The sequence below is a fragment of the Sebastes umbrosus genome, chromosome 12 (genome assembly GCF_015220745.1).
Source record: "Sebastes umbrosus isolate fSebUmb1 chromosome 12, fSebUmb1.pri, whole genome shotgun sequence".
Lineage (NCBI taxonomy): Eukaryota > Metazoa > Chordata > Actinopteri > Perciformes > Sebastidae > Sebastes > Sebastes umbrosus.
The window spans coordinates 2,019,580-2,039,187 of NC_051280.1; the positions used below are offsets into that span (position 1 = coordinate 2,019,580).

At 39.7% G+C, this 19,608-nt stretch overlaps 1 protein-coding gene across 2 annotated transcripts in view; it reads right to left on the reverse strand.

The window, feature by feature from the left end:
• Positions 1-19,608, reverse strand: part of cdh6 (cadherin 6) — a 118,757-nt gene that overhangs the window by 41,623 nt on the left and 57,526 nt on the right. For both annotated transcript variants that reach the window (XM_037788091.1, XM_037788092.1), the window contains exon 5: positions 11,610-11,783. In XM_037788091.1, coding sequence (XP_037644019.1) covers positions 11,610-11,783 — 174 coding nt within the window. The remainder of the gene's footprint in view (positions 1-11,609; positions 11,784-19,608) is intronic.

Genomic DNA, 19,608 nt, shown 5'->3' on the forward strand with positions numbered 1-19,608 from the left:
TGTATGTTAGGCTATAGCTGTCCAGCTGCCTGTCTACTGAAAGATACAATAGAACTGGAACAGTGAACTCATAAACATTGTGTTTCAGAGCCAAAACCAAACTAAACCAACGACCAACCACAGACAAACCAGCCAGTCAAACCAAACCAAACCAAACCAGACTACTAAAGCAACACCAAACAAAACTCACCAAACCAAATCGGCCAAGCCAGGCCAAGCCAAACCACACCAAACCAAACCAGCCAAACCAAACTAAATCGACCAAGCCAAGCCAAACCGACAAACCAAACAGACCAAGCCAAGCCAAACCAAACCAAACCAAACCAAACTGACCAAGCCAAACCACATCAAACCAAACCAAATTGACCAGCCAAACCACACCAAACCAAACCAAACCAAACTGACCAAGCCAAACTGACCAAGCCAAACCAAAACAAACCAAACCAAACTGACCAGGCCAAGCAGACCAAATCAAACCAAACCAAACTGACCAAGCTAAACTGACCAAGCCAAACCAAACCAAACCAAATCAAACCAAACTAAACCAAACCAAACCAAACTGACCAAACCAAACCAAACCAAAACAAACCAACCCAAACCAAACCAAACTGACCAAGCCAAACTGACCAAGCCAAACCAAACCAAACCAAACTGACCAAGCCAAACCAAACCAAACCAAACTGACCAAGCCAAACCAAACCAAACTGACCAAGCCAAACAGACAAGCCAAACTAACAAACTAAGCCAAACCAAACTAAGCCAGCCAAACCAAACAACTACAAAAACAAAGACATCAAGAAAAAAATAAGGAAACAAAATTTGCTGTTCTAACTGCTTTGGGTAGTAGATCAAACAAAATACACTAAAATAGATAATAAATAAATACAATCTTTGACAGTGATAAATAATTATTAACTAAATAAATAAATAAATAAAGTAAATAATAAACAAACTAATACATAATAAATAAGTACAAGGGGAAAAGTTTTATAATATCGATAGTCATTCTCTCCTGTACTTTGACTGTCGCTCCCTTCTGAATGGAACGCTTTCTCAGGTGAATTTATAAGGTCAAGTATGTCAAAGTTTTGACGCTAGATTAGTGTAACAGGCAGACCACCAGCAGCATATTTGATATTTTTAAATTAATTGGCTTGAGGTTAGGGGGTCCACTGTATACATATTAGTAAGAGACAAGGAAAAGACCAAAGACTGTATAGAACTCAGCCATCAGCTTCAGATGTTATCGTCTCTAAAGGTTACAACCTGTGTAAGACTGTTCCTCACCGATCAAAGAAAAAATTAAATTACTACCATTTGGTGCTCAGTGGGTGGCACATTTAGACAAACATATATATGCCCAAACTGAAACAATGTGACCACAAAAAGCAATTTTACTCAACTATTCCAATACTTTCGGTATTCTATTTATGTATCTATCTCTAAGCAAAATACTAACAAAAAAAACAAGTGGGAGCCTGGTGAAACCCTGAAGAGCCCAGAGGTAAAGAGAGGAGAAGCAAATTTCATCTCCACTCACTTTTCTTTCTGGCTGGTTGGAGATTGTGTTGCCTCTTGGCTCCGACACAGACAGCACTGATTGGAGTCCTGGTGTGAAGTGAAATGAATTGACATGTGTGGACCAAGGTGTGTGTGTGTGTATGTGTGACTGTGTGTTCAGACTGAAGGACAGGGTTTGGGATTAAGGGACAGGAAACATACAGTATATAATGGATGATTTGTCCTCATATGGGTTGAAATATACAAGCACATGTGTGTGTGTGTGTGTTAAGTAAGGTGACTTAAACAGAATGATAATGCCACTTGCAATCTGTTCAGCAGAGTGATCTTGTTTTGCACCCTGAACTGGAGACAGACACGGTGGGTGAGTGGGTGCTGATGCTGGGTGGAGAGGAGGAAGAGGAGGGAGAAACTGACACTCTGATAGAGAGACTGTGATTGAACGCGGCAGAGATGGAGAGGGAGAGGAAAAACAATTAGAAGATGACAAGATGGATACAGAAAGCCAGAGAGCTGGTGAGCTGAGTTCTGCCTTCATGTCAATTTATGAGGATTAGACGAGAGAATGACTAATGTGATCGAGGCCAACAGAGAAGTAATTTACTCATTTCTTTTACACTGCTACGGGCACTGAGACACTGCTGATGGACCCCCTCCCCACCCCCTCACACACACACACACACACACACACAAACACTACTATGTGCCAATACAGCCTCTGGATGAAAAGCTGCCACATTTGCACCAGCTGTTGCCGCGTTCAAACTTCAACTCTTCTAATGCGTCTACTACTAAGTGAGATTACCAATGAATTACACTGAGCTGCACCACACAGACCAGCTCTAACAGAAGTAACTGCTGTGCTGCCGAGTGACGGTAGCAGCAAATTAAATGTTGTTGTCTTGACAACTAAGCACGAGGACAATGGAACACATTGTTAACGATTTTCTTTAAATACATCTCATCCATGTTGGATTAGTAGCTTTCGATCATATCACGTGATCTTCATAAGTACTCCATCAGAGTGAACTTTGTATGTCTATAATTTCATCACAAACTCCATCTGCTGATGAAGATCATGATCATCATATGATTGAAACTAAAGGGCCTCGTAGTGAGACTGATTTCTCAACTGCTTTTCCCAAGAACAAGATTGAACTTTGAACCTCACACTATGAACAATACAAGGTCACTTAAAACTTCAGTAAGCAACAAGTTTTGGGCATCAGTGGGCAAAAATTCCATAATAACCTTTCAGCATATTGTAATTCAAGTGTTCTGAGAGAAAACTAGACTTCTGCTCCTCCTCATGGCTCTGTTTTCAGGCTTTAAAAAATCTAACCTAGAAATCGAGACTTTGACCGATCACAGGATATTTCAGAGAGAGAGAGCGTTCCTATTGAGCGTTCCTATTGGCTGTGCTCCAGCTGGTGGGCGGTGCTTGGTATTTCCTCAACATGATCTCAACATGGCTGCCGGGTCACAAACTTTCTCATTTTACAGACAAACAGTACACTACAAGATGATTCTGAAAACATTTGGGAAGAGAAATAGGCATTACAGTAACAGAATAGGAGGATACCGGAGGACAGAGAAACATTAATTTTTTCCAGATTACCTGTCTCATGCACTACTGTCAGTGACCTTTTTTTTTTTTTAAAAACAACCTTTTTTTAATCATATTATTTTTAATCCATTTCTACCCACTGCAGCTTTAAAGGGTTGGTTCACCCAAATGACAAAAAAAAACAAACATATTGTTTCACCTCCCTTTAGTGATATCTAACCTTAACATATTGATTTGTCCATATTGTGAGACATCTGTCTCGGAGATTTCTGCCTGCCTTCCGCCAGTGGGGCCTCGGGGGAAAACATCTGGGCCGCTTGACCCCCTGCTCCTCTCACTGTCTTTGTGTTGTGTATGCATTCTGTTGCTTTTAAGTATCCATCAGGTGTAAAGTGCTAAGGATATGAGTCCTAAAACCTGGAAGTGAGTGAGCATTTTAGCACTTCTGGTTCCCTCGTCTGGAAGTAAATGTTTTTTTTTAAATGGGTTTTTAGTTAGATGCCTGAAATAAGGTCTGTGGTTAACACAAGCTGAGGAGAATTTAATGTTTTGTTTCACAATACAAAATACATTAATAAATATCCCGCTTCTGAAGCCTTTATGTGTCTTCAAAAAGGCGGTTGCTAACAAGTGGCTAAATGAGACTACTAAACGTCATCACGCCAACTCGTCCTCCTGTACAGCCTCGTTGTGTATACTTGCACTCATGCGACCGTGGTGTAGTTTGTCTATAGCCTAACGTTAGCTCTTTACTTCTGGCGATAGCATTCACGCTTCAAAAATCATTAAAGTGGTGTTGATTTGTGGAGATTATCTTGCTGATAAAACATGTAAGTATCATAAATGTTTGTTTGGCACAGAGTTTATTTTCTGCAATAATCCAAATCCCAATAGAAAAATGAAAAAAAGCTTTTTGTCGAGGGAACCAAGGCGATGCTAACTTCCTGGTTGGCCAACAAAAATGCGTCATCCCTGGAGAACTCTATAGAATGGACAGCGAAATGAAGCTTATGCGAAAGTTCAGACAGGAAGACCCTCTTTACAATCTTTCATTCACAACCTTTCTGTCTCTCTCTCATCTCTACTGGCTCAGTTGACTGTGGGTGGTTCACTCTTAGATAACCAAACAGATTACGCCACGCTCTCCCTGAGCCAATCACATCGTTGCAATCAAATTTTAAAACTGTTCTCTCTGCTGCTGTCAGTTGTCATTTCAGTGTGACTCGATGCAACCCGCCTCCTCCCCATCACCTCCAGTCTTCATCATATTCAGGCCCAGGCCTGCTCCACATCCCTTCATTGGATCTTCAGCTACTCCCATCACCACCACCACCAGTGTCTAGACTCCAGGTGGGGGGATATACCTAATCTCATCACGGCATCACTACCCCCTTTGATATACTACGTCAAGACGGAGTCTAATCACCAAAGACTTTGCACTATTCTTCTTATCATGCACCATGTAATAAATTATTGTTCAATCGACACACACACACACTGGGCCTGGGCCAGGGACGTAAAGTGTGCATGTGTTTGTGTGTGTGTGTGTGTGTGTGTGGGGGGGGGGGTTGTAATGTTTAGTGCAAAACTGGATCTTGCACGGTTGCGATGCTATCATGGAGACAAACTCTGTCCACAGACTAAGCACTCCAAACAGCCTCTGTGGTAATTCCTGCTACAGTAGGTGTCTCCAGGACCACTCACCATGGTGACACACACACACACACATGCACGCACACACGCACACACACACACACACACACACACACACACACACACAGACTCACAAGGTGAAAACAATACCAGCGTCGCTGTCGCGGCTGGTAACAACCACCCAGAATTAAGAATTATCAGCGGCCATGGTGCAATTACCGTTAATTTGACTAATACATAATGGACCTTTGAATAAGCACCAGGAAAGCATATTGACTAAAGTAATAAAAACTCAAGAGACCCTCTGGTTAAAAATGCAGAGGCAACATTAAGGTCCCCATTACTTCAGGTTATATTGGGCGTTCTTAGTGCATATTCTTAAAAAAAAAATCATTTTATCATATTACCACAAACTCATTGCCACACAGTGAAGCGCTGGAGGCCCGGAGGGACTGGGATAGAGGTAGTTGCCTGCTTTGGTCTGATCCTGTCTTGGCTCACAGCACTAAAAAAAGGGACATTTAAAAAATTCAGCAGCAACATCTTTTTTTCCAGAGACAGTGCTCTTGTTCCTCTGGATAATCCAAAGAGCATGCTGTCAGTTTTCATTGGGACTATTTCCTCAACCAAATGTAGTTCTGCTGAAAAGTGTGACTGGGGAGGTCTGGATTATTCAGAGTAACCAAACCAGCCAAAACCAAAAATGAACTGCAAGGCTACACACCACTAGAGGCACAGTAAGAAAACAAATATGGTGTTCTGTTAAAGACTATTTGGAGAAAAACACTGCCAACTGCTATGACATAACAGGCTGCGCGGATATGACATTTCTGATTCAGTTAACATGAAAACCCCTCTGAGACCCGGTCCGTTGGGATCACTTTACTGGAGGCGGTAGCAGGTTTGGTTTGAGTGACGATACAGATATCATATGAAACAAGAAGACCCAAGGAATCCATTGGTGCAATGTCATGATAGCTTGTCAGCAAGGAGGCTAAATAAAGCTCCAAAGTTAGGCTAAATTTTGCTGAGGAAAAACTGGCATGGCCATTTTCTAATGGCACCATCTGTTATTCATGAGCAAGGCAAGCTCCTAGTCTCTAGCCGATTCCTGTCTGAAAGCTGCTGATGGTCACGTTCGAGTCATGAATACGGTCATGCAGCCATGTCTCCTTAAAGCACAGTAGACTACACTCCCGGTACTCCTTCTGACTCCTTGTCAGCGCTGCAAGCTCATCCACTTTGTTCACGAGAGATCTCACATTGCCCATTATGATGGAAGGTAGATATGGTTTATACCTCCTTTTCTTTGCTCTGCACCCACGGCTCTTTAAGGGCTTTCCAGCCTCTCTCCCTGGAACACGGCCGGCTCGTTAAAGTTGATCAGCTGAGTCCGTGAGTAAACAATACCTGGGCTGTATCTCGCACTGCAAACTAGCCAAAAAGTATATCGCCAGGGCTAGTAAGAAAGTAAAGGCGCTCCTCACCCAACACCCAGCCACTGTAGGTAGCTGGAGTATCCAAACACATAGAATTAACACAAGGATACAGGGAGCTGCTGCAACCGGCTGCCGCTCTCAAGGCGCCATCTCTTTGGAGGGGTTATTGATCAATTTTTAATTCTCGGGTGGTAAAAAAATGGTTAAATTTGCCACTAAACCAGTGTCACAAATTGTATCAACCCAAAAATTGCTGCAACAACTTATGAGACATAATAGAGCATGGATATGACAATCATATACTTCTATCATAATGTTCTAAACCCTTATACCAGGGGTCGGCAACCTATACTATCAAAAGAGCCATTTTAGGCAAAAAAAAGAAATCTGTCTGGAGCCGCAAAACATTTGAGCATTGTGATGAAGGTAACACAGTTTAAGTATATCATAATATTATGAGAATAAAGTCATAACTTTACGAAAAAAAACATCATAATATTACGAGAAAAAAGTCATAACTTAACGAGAAAAAAGTTGTAATATTACGAGAATAAAGTCATAACTTTATGAGAAAAAAAGAAAATAACACATAAAATTACTACTTATAAAAATAATAATAAAAATATTATTTTCATAATATTACGACTTTTTTCTCGTAAACCTTTGACTTTATTCTCGTAATATTATGACTTTATTTTCGAAATCTCTGATTTATTCTTTTCCCTCAATGTGGCCCTAATACTCCGTCGTACTGTCGTACCATAGACCTACAACAATGATGAATAAAAATGAAAATGTAAACAAAAAACAGTTATTCATTTCCATTTTTATAAATCCACAGGGAGCCACTGGAGAGGGGCTTAAGAGCCGCATGTGGCTCCGGAGCCGCAGGCTGCTGACCCCTGCCTTATACACGTTCACAATGTATTATAATTAATTAATGAATTCATGTCTATTTCTGATTTATGACTAGAACAACTTGACACACAGTGCTGAGCTGCATCTCAAATTAATCTTCATGTTCCCAGCTTTCAGATGATGTACACCACGTCTATGTGACATCTACTGCTGACCTGCTATCTCCCCCTAAAGACCCCCTGTACCCCCCTAAAAAAGACTAAAACAGGTCTATTGTGGGTCTCAGAGGGTTAAAGCATTAGCATTATATCTGTATTATTGGATTAGCTGAGGCTCATCTAACAGGTTCATTAATTAATCCCCCGTTTAGAGACCTATAGATTAAGTTCCAATCATAAACATTCAATGGCAAAATTGGAAGGACTAATCCGCTCTTACTCTGAACACCTGTTGAAATTAATGAACTATTAATGAGCTGCTTTGACTATTCTTTTTTTAATGTGTCTCCCCTAACTTCATGGAAATGCAATACACGCTTCAAGTTACCCCTTCAAGTTGTGTTGCATTCAGGATTGGAGGTGGCCATGGTGGTCTTGTGTTACCAAGCTTGAATTCGCTATACTTTATACATCTTTCTCCATGTAACTTGCACCAGTGGTGGATAAAAAAAATGCCGGTGTCCAAGTCACTGAACCCCTGGAATAAAGAATGTTTTAATAGATGAATTGTTTTGTTCACTAGAAAATGAATCAACAACAATTGGATGTTGGACTGGTTTGATGATGTCACCTTAGCAACATTTTGAATGCCATTTTTCCTGACATCCTATAGATTAAAGGATTAATCAGAAAATAATCTAAAGACTAATCAATCTTTAAAATAACCACCCACAAGTTGCAGCCCTAAACCTGTAGCAGTCCAACATTTGAAGCCACATTTAGAAAACATATCATTAATAGACAGCCTGTCTCTAACTGACACACTACAGCTGGGGTCTTGAGAGTTTGTGCTTCTTGGTACAAAGCCCACATGTTTACAGTGAGAACGTTCCTATGATTAAGGATTAATTAAGTTTAATTGATTGAGAAGGCTTTCGGAAAGAATTAACGTTACTTGGTCTAATTCCCCTGCAAGGACACACACGACTGCTGAACTAATTTCCATTTCTCCAGCAGAAAGGGCCGGACTTTTAATGAATCAACATGCTGAAGGGGGGGTGCTCCTGCTGTGATGGACAGGATGAGTTATAGAGTTAGTTAGAAACTTCATTGTCTACTGCTTTGGCTGTCGTGCAGCAATTTCAGGCCTCTGACATCGGAGACATCTGGCCTCTGAGCACAATGATTTACTGATCCATAACAGTGATGTGAGCAGTAATTGTGAGCCAATAAAAGTCAGCAGTTAGTACCAACTTTCAGTTCATTTTCATCGCAGCATTCATAGAAGAGTATTTTGGCTGGACCGCAGCGAAGCGGCGGCCAAAGTCTGTCCCTGAGTGATGAAGTTACACCATTGTTTCCTCATCGGTGCCTTTTTCAAAATGAATAGGAGCCAACAGTCCTTAAACTGCCAGTAGACGCCAAGAAACATTGAAACTGATGATTTTGCGCAAAACTGTGCTTTATGTGGCTGCGTTTTGTTCCCAAAACTCCGCAGCGAGACTGCATTAGTCAACAAGTCAGGGATTAAGCGTCCAAGAGCGTTGTTTGTCGCCAATGAAATTAGCTCAAAGTGAACTCATGTTACAGAGAAAAGATGAAGCTGCTTTACTGTTTACATTCTCTGTAGAACCAGAGGTTATAGTCCATGTGAAACGGATGTTAGAAAAGCTTTAGCTTCTGTACTGTGACATATTTCAGTGAAACTGAATATTTGAGTGGTGTACACTTACAAGAGGGAAATGAATCAAAATCCTTCACAATTTGATTGGATCGCTAAAAGGTGGGGAGACTTCGAGTTTAGGGTGATAGGGAGCTACAGAGCAGAGGACTGTTGGCTCCTCACCTGTTGCTAGATCAGGAGGAGGAGGCTGTTCTTCACTATGATGAAGAAGAGCCGAGTGCTCCGTGTTGCCAACTCTTTTCCAATGAAAGTAGCTAGCAGTACTAGTCCCTAAATCTAGAGAGAAAGTCACCAAGTCGGCAACATTGTCAGTTCGTCCCTTCAGGCCTCCTTCCAAAGCCACTCCCCCAAAATGATCATTATGAACATAAACAACCAACATGTTAGTACTCACAGCTGTCAAGCTCGCAGCTTGTGGAAGACTCAGAATGCACACTGGTACAGGTAGGTATACAGGCAGGCAGGCAGGTAGTCCGTCCAATCATTACATTCAAGCCTAATGAAATGATTGGACAGGTTTATTACAGTCCTGCGACGGCCACAAATACCAGATTTTTTTGTTTCACTTTTTTTGTCAGAACATTTGATTTATTGATTGCTGTCGGGATGTAATGAGAATTTCAAGAAAAAGTTTCTATAATACATTACCTACCCTCGCTTTAATCTAGCAAGTTTTTCTAACTGATCTTCAAACATGATTTATTGGTCCAGACTTTGAAGATGTTGCTCTATTACCAATTCTCTGTTTCTTCACTACTATTGACGACATGTATAATTCACGGAACTCAATTGCCAGTAAAAATCAGCCTCTGTATTATTTTCCTCAGTGTGGCTTCTGTGGTTGCTATGGTCGCAGAGCGAGCTATGATGGCAGGTTAAAAAAAATGTAACCATCATCAACTCAGACGGCAATGGCAAATAGCCGTGCATGTTCGCAGAAGCGGTAGGCTCCTTCTCTCTCCTTGCCACTGCTGTTGTGATTACATTGAAAACAGCTGACCCCTGCAGATCTGCATCAAGGCAATGCACAATACTTTACTTTACTCATTCCTAAATAACAACTGGGGATGATGATGGGCTTTTGTGGGGCGTTTAAGACCAACTTTGCTTCCTGAACTTATATATCCCCACTGAGATTTGTAAAGGACTGTTTTGTTTTGGGGAGTTTGAAATGACAGCAAAGCAGCTGATTCGATTTCATCTTGAAATAACACGACTTAAAACCCTCTCTGCAGCTGTCACAATCTGAAAATGTCGGAATTAGGGCTGTCAAAGTTAACACGATAATAAAGTGTTTTAACGTAAATTGGTTCTAACGCCACTCATTTTTTTAGCGCATTAACGCAACTTGCGATTTTTAGGTTGTAGCGGGCTCCATGTCATACTAGCTTGTCGACAAGGAGGCTAATAACGCTCCAAACTTACACTAACTTTTGTCGAGGAAAGGGTCCCTTGACCTCTGACCTCCAGATATGTGAATTTAAATGGGTTCTCTGGGTACCCGCGAGTCTCCCCTTTACAGACATGCCCATTTTATGATAATCACATGCAGTTTGGGGGCAAGTCATAGTCAAGTCAGCACACTGACACACTGACAGCTGTTGTTGCCTGTTGGGCTGCAGTTTACCATGTTATGATTTGAGCATATTTTTTATGCTAAATGCAGTACCTGTGAGGGTTTCTGGACAATATCTGTCATTGTTTTGTGTTGTTAATTGATTTCCAGTAATAAATATATACATACATTTGCATAAAGCAGCATATTTGCCCATTTCCATGTTGATAAGAGGATTAAATACTTGACAAATCTCCCTTTAAGGTTAATTTTGAATAGATAACAAAATGCGATTAATAGTGATTAACTATGGACAATCATGCGATTAATCGCGATTAAATATTTTAATCAATTGACAGCCCTAGTCCGAATCAAGTAAACAAGGCAAAAGTGAGCATGGCCCACGTACCCCCGCTCACAGCTTTACCCCTACTAAAGTATGGCCAAAGGTTTTGCCCTTTTGGAAAAATGTCAACAATTTTGGGCACCCTGGACTTCTAACCCCCAAAAGGCACAACTAGGCCACACTTTCAACCATCATACCAAATTTGCTAGTTATACCCCCCGACTACGTTGTCGCGGGGGTATAATTAGCAAAGAGTAAATCCTCTCATTATCTTAGTAATGTTTGCTCCACTTGCATAGTGGAGTAGTAAGTAAGTGACACATGTAAGTAAAACCATCAGTCAGTCCTCACTCAAAAAGCAACATTTCCATCAGCGTCTGCACTTTGTGATGTAAAATCCATCAAAAGAGTTTTTTTCTCTCATTAAATGGCAAGATATGAAATGTTTTCAGAGGTGGCCTGTTGTGTGTGAAAGGTATTCTTGTGACTTTGCCTCTAGTGCTCATTTTTCATCAAATGCAGCATGTGCTGTAATTTAAATGCAACACCTTATTGATTCCTGAGGGGAGGGATATAAACCGACTTCTGTTTCCACATCCTGACTGTTCCTTTTGTGTTGCGTTCTTCAATTTAAAGTTAACAGCAGATATTTACTGAAACTTTACCAGATATGATTACAAGCATTTGATTCTAGTGAGTAAATTGTTCATATTTAACAAGAAATGGAAAAACACGAGCAGTTCCCCTGCCTTCTTCTGCTTCTGAACTCTACTTAATGAGAGTGTGAGTGTGACTCAGTGTTTCATCATTTGTTTGCCGTTGTCTTACTCTGAGTGAAGCGGGGAGGGTTGTCGTTGACATCAGTGAGGGTGATGTTAACGACGGTGGTTCCAGTGAGCCCTCCTCTCTGTCCGGCCATATCTTTAGCTTCAATCACCACCTGATAGTGCTCTCTCTGCTCGCGGTCCATGTCACCAGGACCCAAAGCTGTCCGGATCACACCTGAAAAAAGAAACACATGCTTTTTTTGAAATTCTTCTCTGCATTTTCTCTTTTCACATTGCTTTGTCTTCATTCTTAGCCCCCCTTTTACCAGAATCCTACATCCTGCTAAACTTCATAGAACAATCAATGAACTTGCTGTTTCCGATATTTTGGATTTTCAATCAATCAATACACAGCTTGTTACACATGTTGTGCAGATAAAATCCAGCATATCTACAATGGTAGTTCATGATCATCTGATAAGGAGGTCGAAAAAACACCTTAAATCTTTTAACTTGTGTCTGGATTTACACACTAGTCAAAAGTGAGGGACAAAGCAGAGGTGAAATTGGTCTTGTGAAGATGGATATCGATCTCGTGTGTGCATTGACTGGAAACAGGAGGAAACAGCTAGCCAAGCTCTGTCCAACGTTTTCAATACAACATCAAACACCTGTAATTCTCACTGATGATACGTTGCATTCAAGCTGGTCTCATGGCCTGTTCGTAGCAATGCCTACAAAAAATAATGCACTGTAATTCGTGTATATCCCACGGAATCAATTTGTGTGTAATTCACGTCATCGCAAACCAGGAAGTATAGGGAGGAGGTAAAAAGATCCCGCACTTTCGCGTAGTAGACCGGTGTGAAGTCGATCTTTTCCTAAACCTAATTAAGTAGTTTTCTTGCCTAAACCTGATCAAGTCGATCTTTTCCTTAACCTAACTAAGTAGTTTTCTTGCCTAATCCTAACCAGGTCAACATTTTCCTAAACCTAATTAAGTAGTTTTCTTGCCTAAAACTGATCAAGTTGTCCTTTTCCTAAACCTAAGTAGTTTTCTTGCCTAAACCTAACCAAGTTGACCTTTTCCTAAACCTAACTAACTAGTTTTCTTGCTTAAACCTAAGGAAGTTGTTTCCTGTGAAGACAGAAATTTACTTTGAAGATTATCTGGCGATAGCATTATACTTTCCTACACTGTGATAAGAGTGTGTGGATGAAGCAATTCTCATTTACTGGTGGGTGAAGTTACACTTTAATGCACAAAGGTCTTCCCATCACCCTCTGGGAAAGAATGCAAAACAAACGTATTTCCAAAAACGTTAAACTATTATTTGAACTGCCATTTGCTTCAATACACTTCTTGTTCTTCACATCTCACTTCATGTCAACGTCGAGAGAACATGGTTTTTACAGGCCAGCAGTAATCTGGCCAGGACCCTGACTCCTCTATTTGTCAGAAACCAGCAGATGAGCAGCGCCGGGGAGATTACTGCACCCATTATCTAAATGGATGAATAACTTTTACAGGGAAAGTACATACAGCATGATCAGGCATGGGTTGAGCTGAGCTGTGTTTTGATTTTATGACAGGACCCCTTTCCTCATTCTTTTTCCAGTGTAGGAACATAAATATGCAGGGTGAAGTGTGTGCTTATATTTCATTACTAGTTATTTCCTTTATGTATAAGAAAAAACAAGATGTATTGTCTTAAAACAAGATATGAAACAAAGAGGAGCATCCTGTCCCCGCTACCTGAGACACTGTTGATTCACTCTGTTAGCCCAGATTAAATTCTGGTGATGGTACAGACACTGGAGGGAAATTTCCTCCACAGACGATCTGATAAATTGGACAGGAAGTGTTGACGTTGAGGTTATCGTCCAACTGCTGACTCTCGATGCATCTAAATGGGGATACTTTTTTAGTACCAACTGGAATGTCAAGTTGGAAAAGCACATTCAAACTATTCTTTACTTATTTTCAGACAGTTTGACAAAGTGAAGTCGCAAGTTTGCCCATTTTAAGCTGTATTCTCTTTAGGAAACGTTCTCGTATATATGCGTGTGATTTGACAACATTTAATATTTAAAAAATAGAATAAATTCAAAAAATAATAATAATATTGAGATTGAGATTTGGCTTGTTTTGTAAAATAAAAAAGTGGGTCTTTAAAACCCTTTTATTTTGATTGCTATTATTATTAGTAGTAGTCATATTTCTATTATCATTTCTGCTATTCTTATTAGTAGGAGTCATTTCTATTATTATTATTACTGCTATTATTACTGATATTTCTATTATCACTATTATATCCACTGCTATTGATTATTGTTATTAGTCCCTTTTATTATTCATTATCGATGAGAATCCGAGGACAATATACTTTATACGTTATGAGATATTATCTGATATTTTTATTGTTGTCTTTTCTTTTATATTTATTTGTACAGTTACATTAAACCACTGTATGTTATTTTATGTCAAATGTCCTTTTCAATTTTTATTTATTTATTTATATATATATATACTTTTTTTTTTAAATTATTTTTTGGGGGGGGTCTGACTGTTTCTAATTATAGTTGAACATGACATAACTGTGAGCCTTCTGTTTTGAAAATAATACAAATATGTTGAAAAAAAAGAAAAACAAATTTACTTCTTTAAAACCCTTTCACGCATAATCAGCCTTATTTCTATAATTATTGCTGCTACTTTTATTGCTATTATTAGTAGCAGTAGTCATATTTCTAGTATCATTTCTGCTATTATTAGTAGTGGTAGTCATTTCTATTATTATTACTGCTGTTATTACTGATATTTCTATTTTCACTCTATTATATCCACTGCTATTGATTATTGTTATTAGTCCTTTTTGTATTAATATTATAGCTGTTGTGCTATTATTGTGGTTGCTGTGCATCTCTCTCTCTCTCTCTCTCTCTCTCTCTCTCTTTCTCTCTCTCAACCCGTTTCAAATATTTTTTATTAAGAAGCATGTGCATGTCAGTGATACAAACTTTGTGGGGTGTTTATCATGCCTCATTTTTTATACATAACAACAAAAACAGACAAACTAGGAACTAAGGGCAAACAAAATTGAGACAAGCAAATACAAAAAACATACGTAATGATAGGAAAACAAAACAAAACAAAACAAAACAAAAAAAACAAAAAAAACAAAAAAAAAAAAAACACAGACAGCACCCTAAGGCAAACAAATCAGGGAGACATTGGCGACATACAGTATATACATAAACCGGTGTAACCCACCCCCCCTCCCGAACCCTCCCATCCCTGAGCAGTGCTACCTCGGGTACTAAAGACTATGTGTCTATTGCGTCTTAATTGTCTGTTCCTCCTATAAAGGAGATCATCGGTCTCCAAATCCTTTCAAATACCTCTAGTCTGTCTTTAAGGGTGTATCGGATCCTTTCTAGGTGGAGGGTATCAGTCAGTGTTGTTATCCAGGATTTAAATGTTGGCACATCTGTCCCTTTCCAGAACAAGAGAATCAGTTTCTTTGCACAAAGGAGACCATAGGACAGGAGATGATATTGTGTGTTCTGTAGGATTTTAGAGCTTTCGGAAGCTCCTAGTATAACCAAAAGTGGATCAGGTTTTAATTGGACTTTAAAAATCTTAGAAAAGAATGAAAATATTGCAACCCAAAAGTCCTGTATTTTAGGGCATAGTGCATAGCTATGAAGTAAATCTGCATCTGCTTGGGCACACTTCTCACATCTTGGTGACGTTTCTGGAAAGATTTTATGTAGCTTTACTTTAGAGTAATGTAGCCTGTGCAGAATCTTAAACTGTATCAAACAGTGTCTGGCATTCAAAGAACAGATGTGAACATACTTCAAGATCTTGTCCCAAATGTTCTCCGTTATTTCTATCCCGAGGTCTTTTTCCCAGCCCTTTTTTATAGGGCTCACATCCACTTGTTGAAGGTCTTGCAAAGTATTGTATACAAATGAAACTGGATGGTTATCTACTATACAGTCTCTCAGACACTGGTCTAGTTTATCAGGTGTTGCAACCTCAAAATTGTGAAGATGAGTTTTCACAAAGTGTCTAATCTGGAGATATCTGAAAAAATCTGTTTTTGACAGCCCATACCTCTCCTGAAGCTGCTGAAAGGAAGCAAACGTACCCCGAATGTACAAGTCCCCAACACTACTCAGTCCTGACTCTTTCCATTGATCAAAGGCTCCATCTGGGGTTGAAGGGGTAAAAGACGGGTTTGCCGATATCGGAAGTGTAAAGGATAGAGCTCTAAGTTTAAAATGTTTGGTTATTTGTTTCCAAATTTGAGTAGTGCTATGAATAATCGGATTGTAATTATAACATGCTTTTTTGAGACGAATGGGAGACATTACAATAGCACCAAGTGAGCTGGGTAGACAGTCCTCTCGCTCCATATCCAGCCAGCTGTCGAGAACAATCGTTTCATCCAGCCAATAGGAAACACATCGAATGTTTGTTGCCCAATAATATAGCCTGAAATCTGGTAGAGCCAGTCCCCCATCCCCCTTAGGCTTGCACAGGTGGTCTTTCCTAATTCTATGGGATTTATAATTCCAGATAAATGGTAGAATTATGGAGTCGAGTTTTTTAAAAAAGCTCTTAGTAAGATATATAGGTATGTTTTGAAAGAGGTATAACAGTTGAGGGAGACAGATCATTTTAATTGCATTCACTCTACCTATCAGAGAAATTGGAAGGGTTTTCCAAAACTCTAATTTGGTTTTAAACTTGTCTAACATAGTCATAAAATTAGCTTCAAATAGGGAGTTATATTTCTTCGTGATCTCTACCCCCAAATATGTAAATTTTTCCAAAGCCAGTTTAAATGGAATCTGTTCGAGCATACTTGGGTCTTTACACCGCACCGGCATCAGTTCGCTCTTGCTCCAATTTATCTTATATCCCGAAAAGGAGCTAAATAAGTCAATCGTCTCCAATATGATAGGAATAGAAGTCAGTGGCCTCGTTATGTACATCAAAATATCGTCCGCATATAGCGAAATTTTATTTGAAGTATATTCTGTGTTATAACCAAAAATCTCAGTGTGAGCCCTGATTGTTTCTGCAAGAGGCTCCAATGCTAGAGCAAACAGCAAGGGACTCAGAGCACAACCCTGCCTAGTGCCCCTACAAAGGTTGAATGCTTCTGAAACTGTCCGGTTAGTAAGGATTCTAGCACTGGGATTGTTATACAATATCTTAACCCATGCAATAAATTTTGTGCCAAATTCGTATTTTTCTAGTACTGCATATAGGTAGGGCCATTCCACACAGTCAAAGGCCTTTTCCGCATCTAAGCTCAAGATGAACAAATCTTCCTTAGGATGTCTGGGAGAGTACATAATATTAAAAAGGTGTCTGAAGTTATTAAACGAATGTCTTTTCGGAATGAACCCTGTCTGATCCGGGTGTATCAGTTTAGCCATATAAGGACCGAGTCTGTTAGCTAAGGATTTGGCCAAGATTTTTTGGTCTGTGTTTAATAGTGACACTGGCCTATATGAACCTACCTGCTCTAAATCTTTCCCTTTCTTTGGAATAACTGTTATAGTAGCTTCATTTAGTGTTGGTGGTAGTGTGCCAACCTCAAACGCCTTTCTGTACATCCTCAACAGGTATAGGGCTAGCATATTATCAAACTTTTTATAAAACTCATTGCAAAACCCATCTGGTCCTGGGCTTTTACCACTTTTTAACGACTTGATCGTCTTCTTTATTTCCTCACATGTAATTTCTGTCTCCAAGGAATTTTGATCCCTCGGTGATAATGTGGGCAAATCACATGCCTGTAAAAAATGGTCCATAACATCGGGTGGTGCCTGGGCTTGGGAGGTGTACAACTTTTCATAGAATTGCCGAAAGGTACTGTTTATGTCACTATGTGAGGTAATATGAGTTCCAGAATCCGATTTTATCTTATGAATGGTCCTATCACTTTCCCTTTTCCGTAGCTGCCTTGCCAGCAACTTGTGCGGTTTATCGCCAAATTCAAAAAATGTCTGTTTAGTAAATATGAAAGCTCTTGAAATTTTTTCAGAGAGTAATTGATTGAGCTTGTATTTGAGGGCTGAAATTTTATTATGCGCCTCAGTGGACGGTTGGGCAGCGTTTTCTGCGTCTAATTTTCGTATTTGGTCCTCCAACTGTGATCTTTCAAAACGGTCGCGCTTTTTTTGTGAGGATTGAAAGGAAATGACACATCCTCTTGTATATGCTTTAAAAATTTCCCACAACAAAGTCGGTGAAATATCATCTTTATCATTCGTCTCAAAAAACAACTTCATCTGAGTCTCTAAGTACTCACAAAAGCGTTTTCTCGTAAGCAGTTGGGGATCAAACCTCCAGGATCTATAGGTCTTTTCAGCCTCGAGCAGCCTCAATGAGAGAGAGACGGGACAGTGGTCAGAAATGACAATGTCCAGGCAGGAGTTTGGCATCCAACAAGAAGTAGTCTATTCTGGTGTATACATTGTGAACTTGAGAATGAAATGAGTATTCTCTACCTGTTGCATTTAAAATTCTCCACACATCCAGTAAGTTTGTATTTTTAATATATGAATTCAGAAAATTAGAAGCGTTAGATGATGCCATTCTTCGCGTAGATGATCTGTCCAATCTAGTCCTGGACACTTGTCCAGGACTAGATTAAAATCCCCCCCAATCAGCAAATTTGTGGTAGAAATGTCCGGTATCAAACTAAAGACTTTCCTAAAAAATTCAGGATCGTCCCAATTTGGCCCATATATGTTCAGCAATGTAATTGGTGTGGACTGAATCTCACCCGTAACCAAAATATATCTTCCCTCTTTATCTGCAATTGTAGACTGATGTAAGAATGGAACATTATTTTAGGATTATTTTATAATTATTTTAGGCGAATTAGGATAGCCACCCCCCTAGCCTTGGCTGAAAACTTGGAATGGTATACTTGACTTATCCATCCAGCCTTTATTCTACCATGATCTTCATTTTTCAAATGCGTTTCTTGTAAGAAAATCACATCGGCCCGTAACTCTCTCAGGTGCGACAGTACCTTGCCCCTTTTTACTGGTTCATTTATTCCATTCACATTCCATGTGCAAAAAGTTAAATTTCCTCCCGTTCCTATATCTCCGTCCTTATCTATCGGTGCAACCATAAGGAAATATCATTCTCCTGTAATGATTCTGACGCATTGCCATTTGTCGTTAAATGATACAGCCTATGTAGCACTGCTCCCCACCCCGCCCCCCTTCCTACCCTTAAACAAAACAACAAAAACACAAAAACACTCACCTTCCCCTTGGTGCACCCACATTTAGACCTCTGGGAGCGGGACCAGCCCTCTCTCCCAGAAGTCCAAACTCCGCACCAACTACCTAACAACCAATTCTTAATCACTAACATACTGACCTTCCGGTGTAGCCCCACAGTTATATAGTCTCTCTCTCAACCCAACCTGGTGGAGGCAGATGGCCGCCCACCCAGAGCCCGGTTCTGTCCAAGGTTTCTACCCGTTAAAGGGGAGTTTTTTCTTGCCACTGTCGCACCAAGTGCAATGCTCATGGGGGATCTCTTGTTGGGTCTGTAAATTATAGAGTACGGTCTAGACCTGCTCTGTATGAAAAGCTTCCTTGAGAAAACTTCTGTTGCATGGCATTAGTCAGAAACCAGGTTCAACATTTTTGCATTGCATTGAACAGTATTAGAACATGTTGAAATATGTTAACACAATAGTTTAACTAATCTAAATAAAATATAAAATATATAAAATATATATATAATAGTTTTCACAGATTATATCATTTTATTCATTGGTATGTTAAATACATATTTCTTAAGTTAAAAACTCAAACGCATGCTGTCCACCCGAGTGGACATGTGAAAAACTCCTTGAAAAATATAATAGTTCAATTTTGTTTCATGCCTAAAGAGAAATAAAACATCTCCTGACTGAGCTTTTCACAATTTATGCATGAAAGGGTTTTAATTCTGCATCTTAAAAGCTTGTCTTCACAACGTAGGAGGCACAAATGAATAGCTGCAGGTT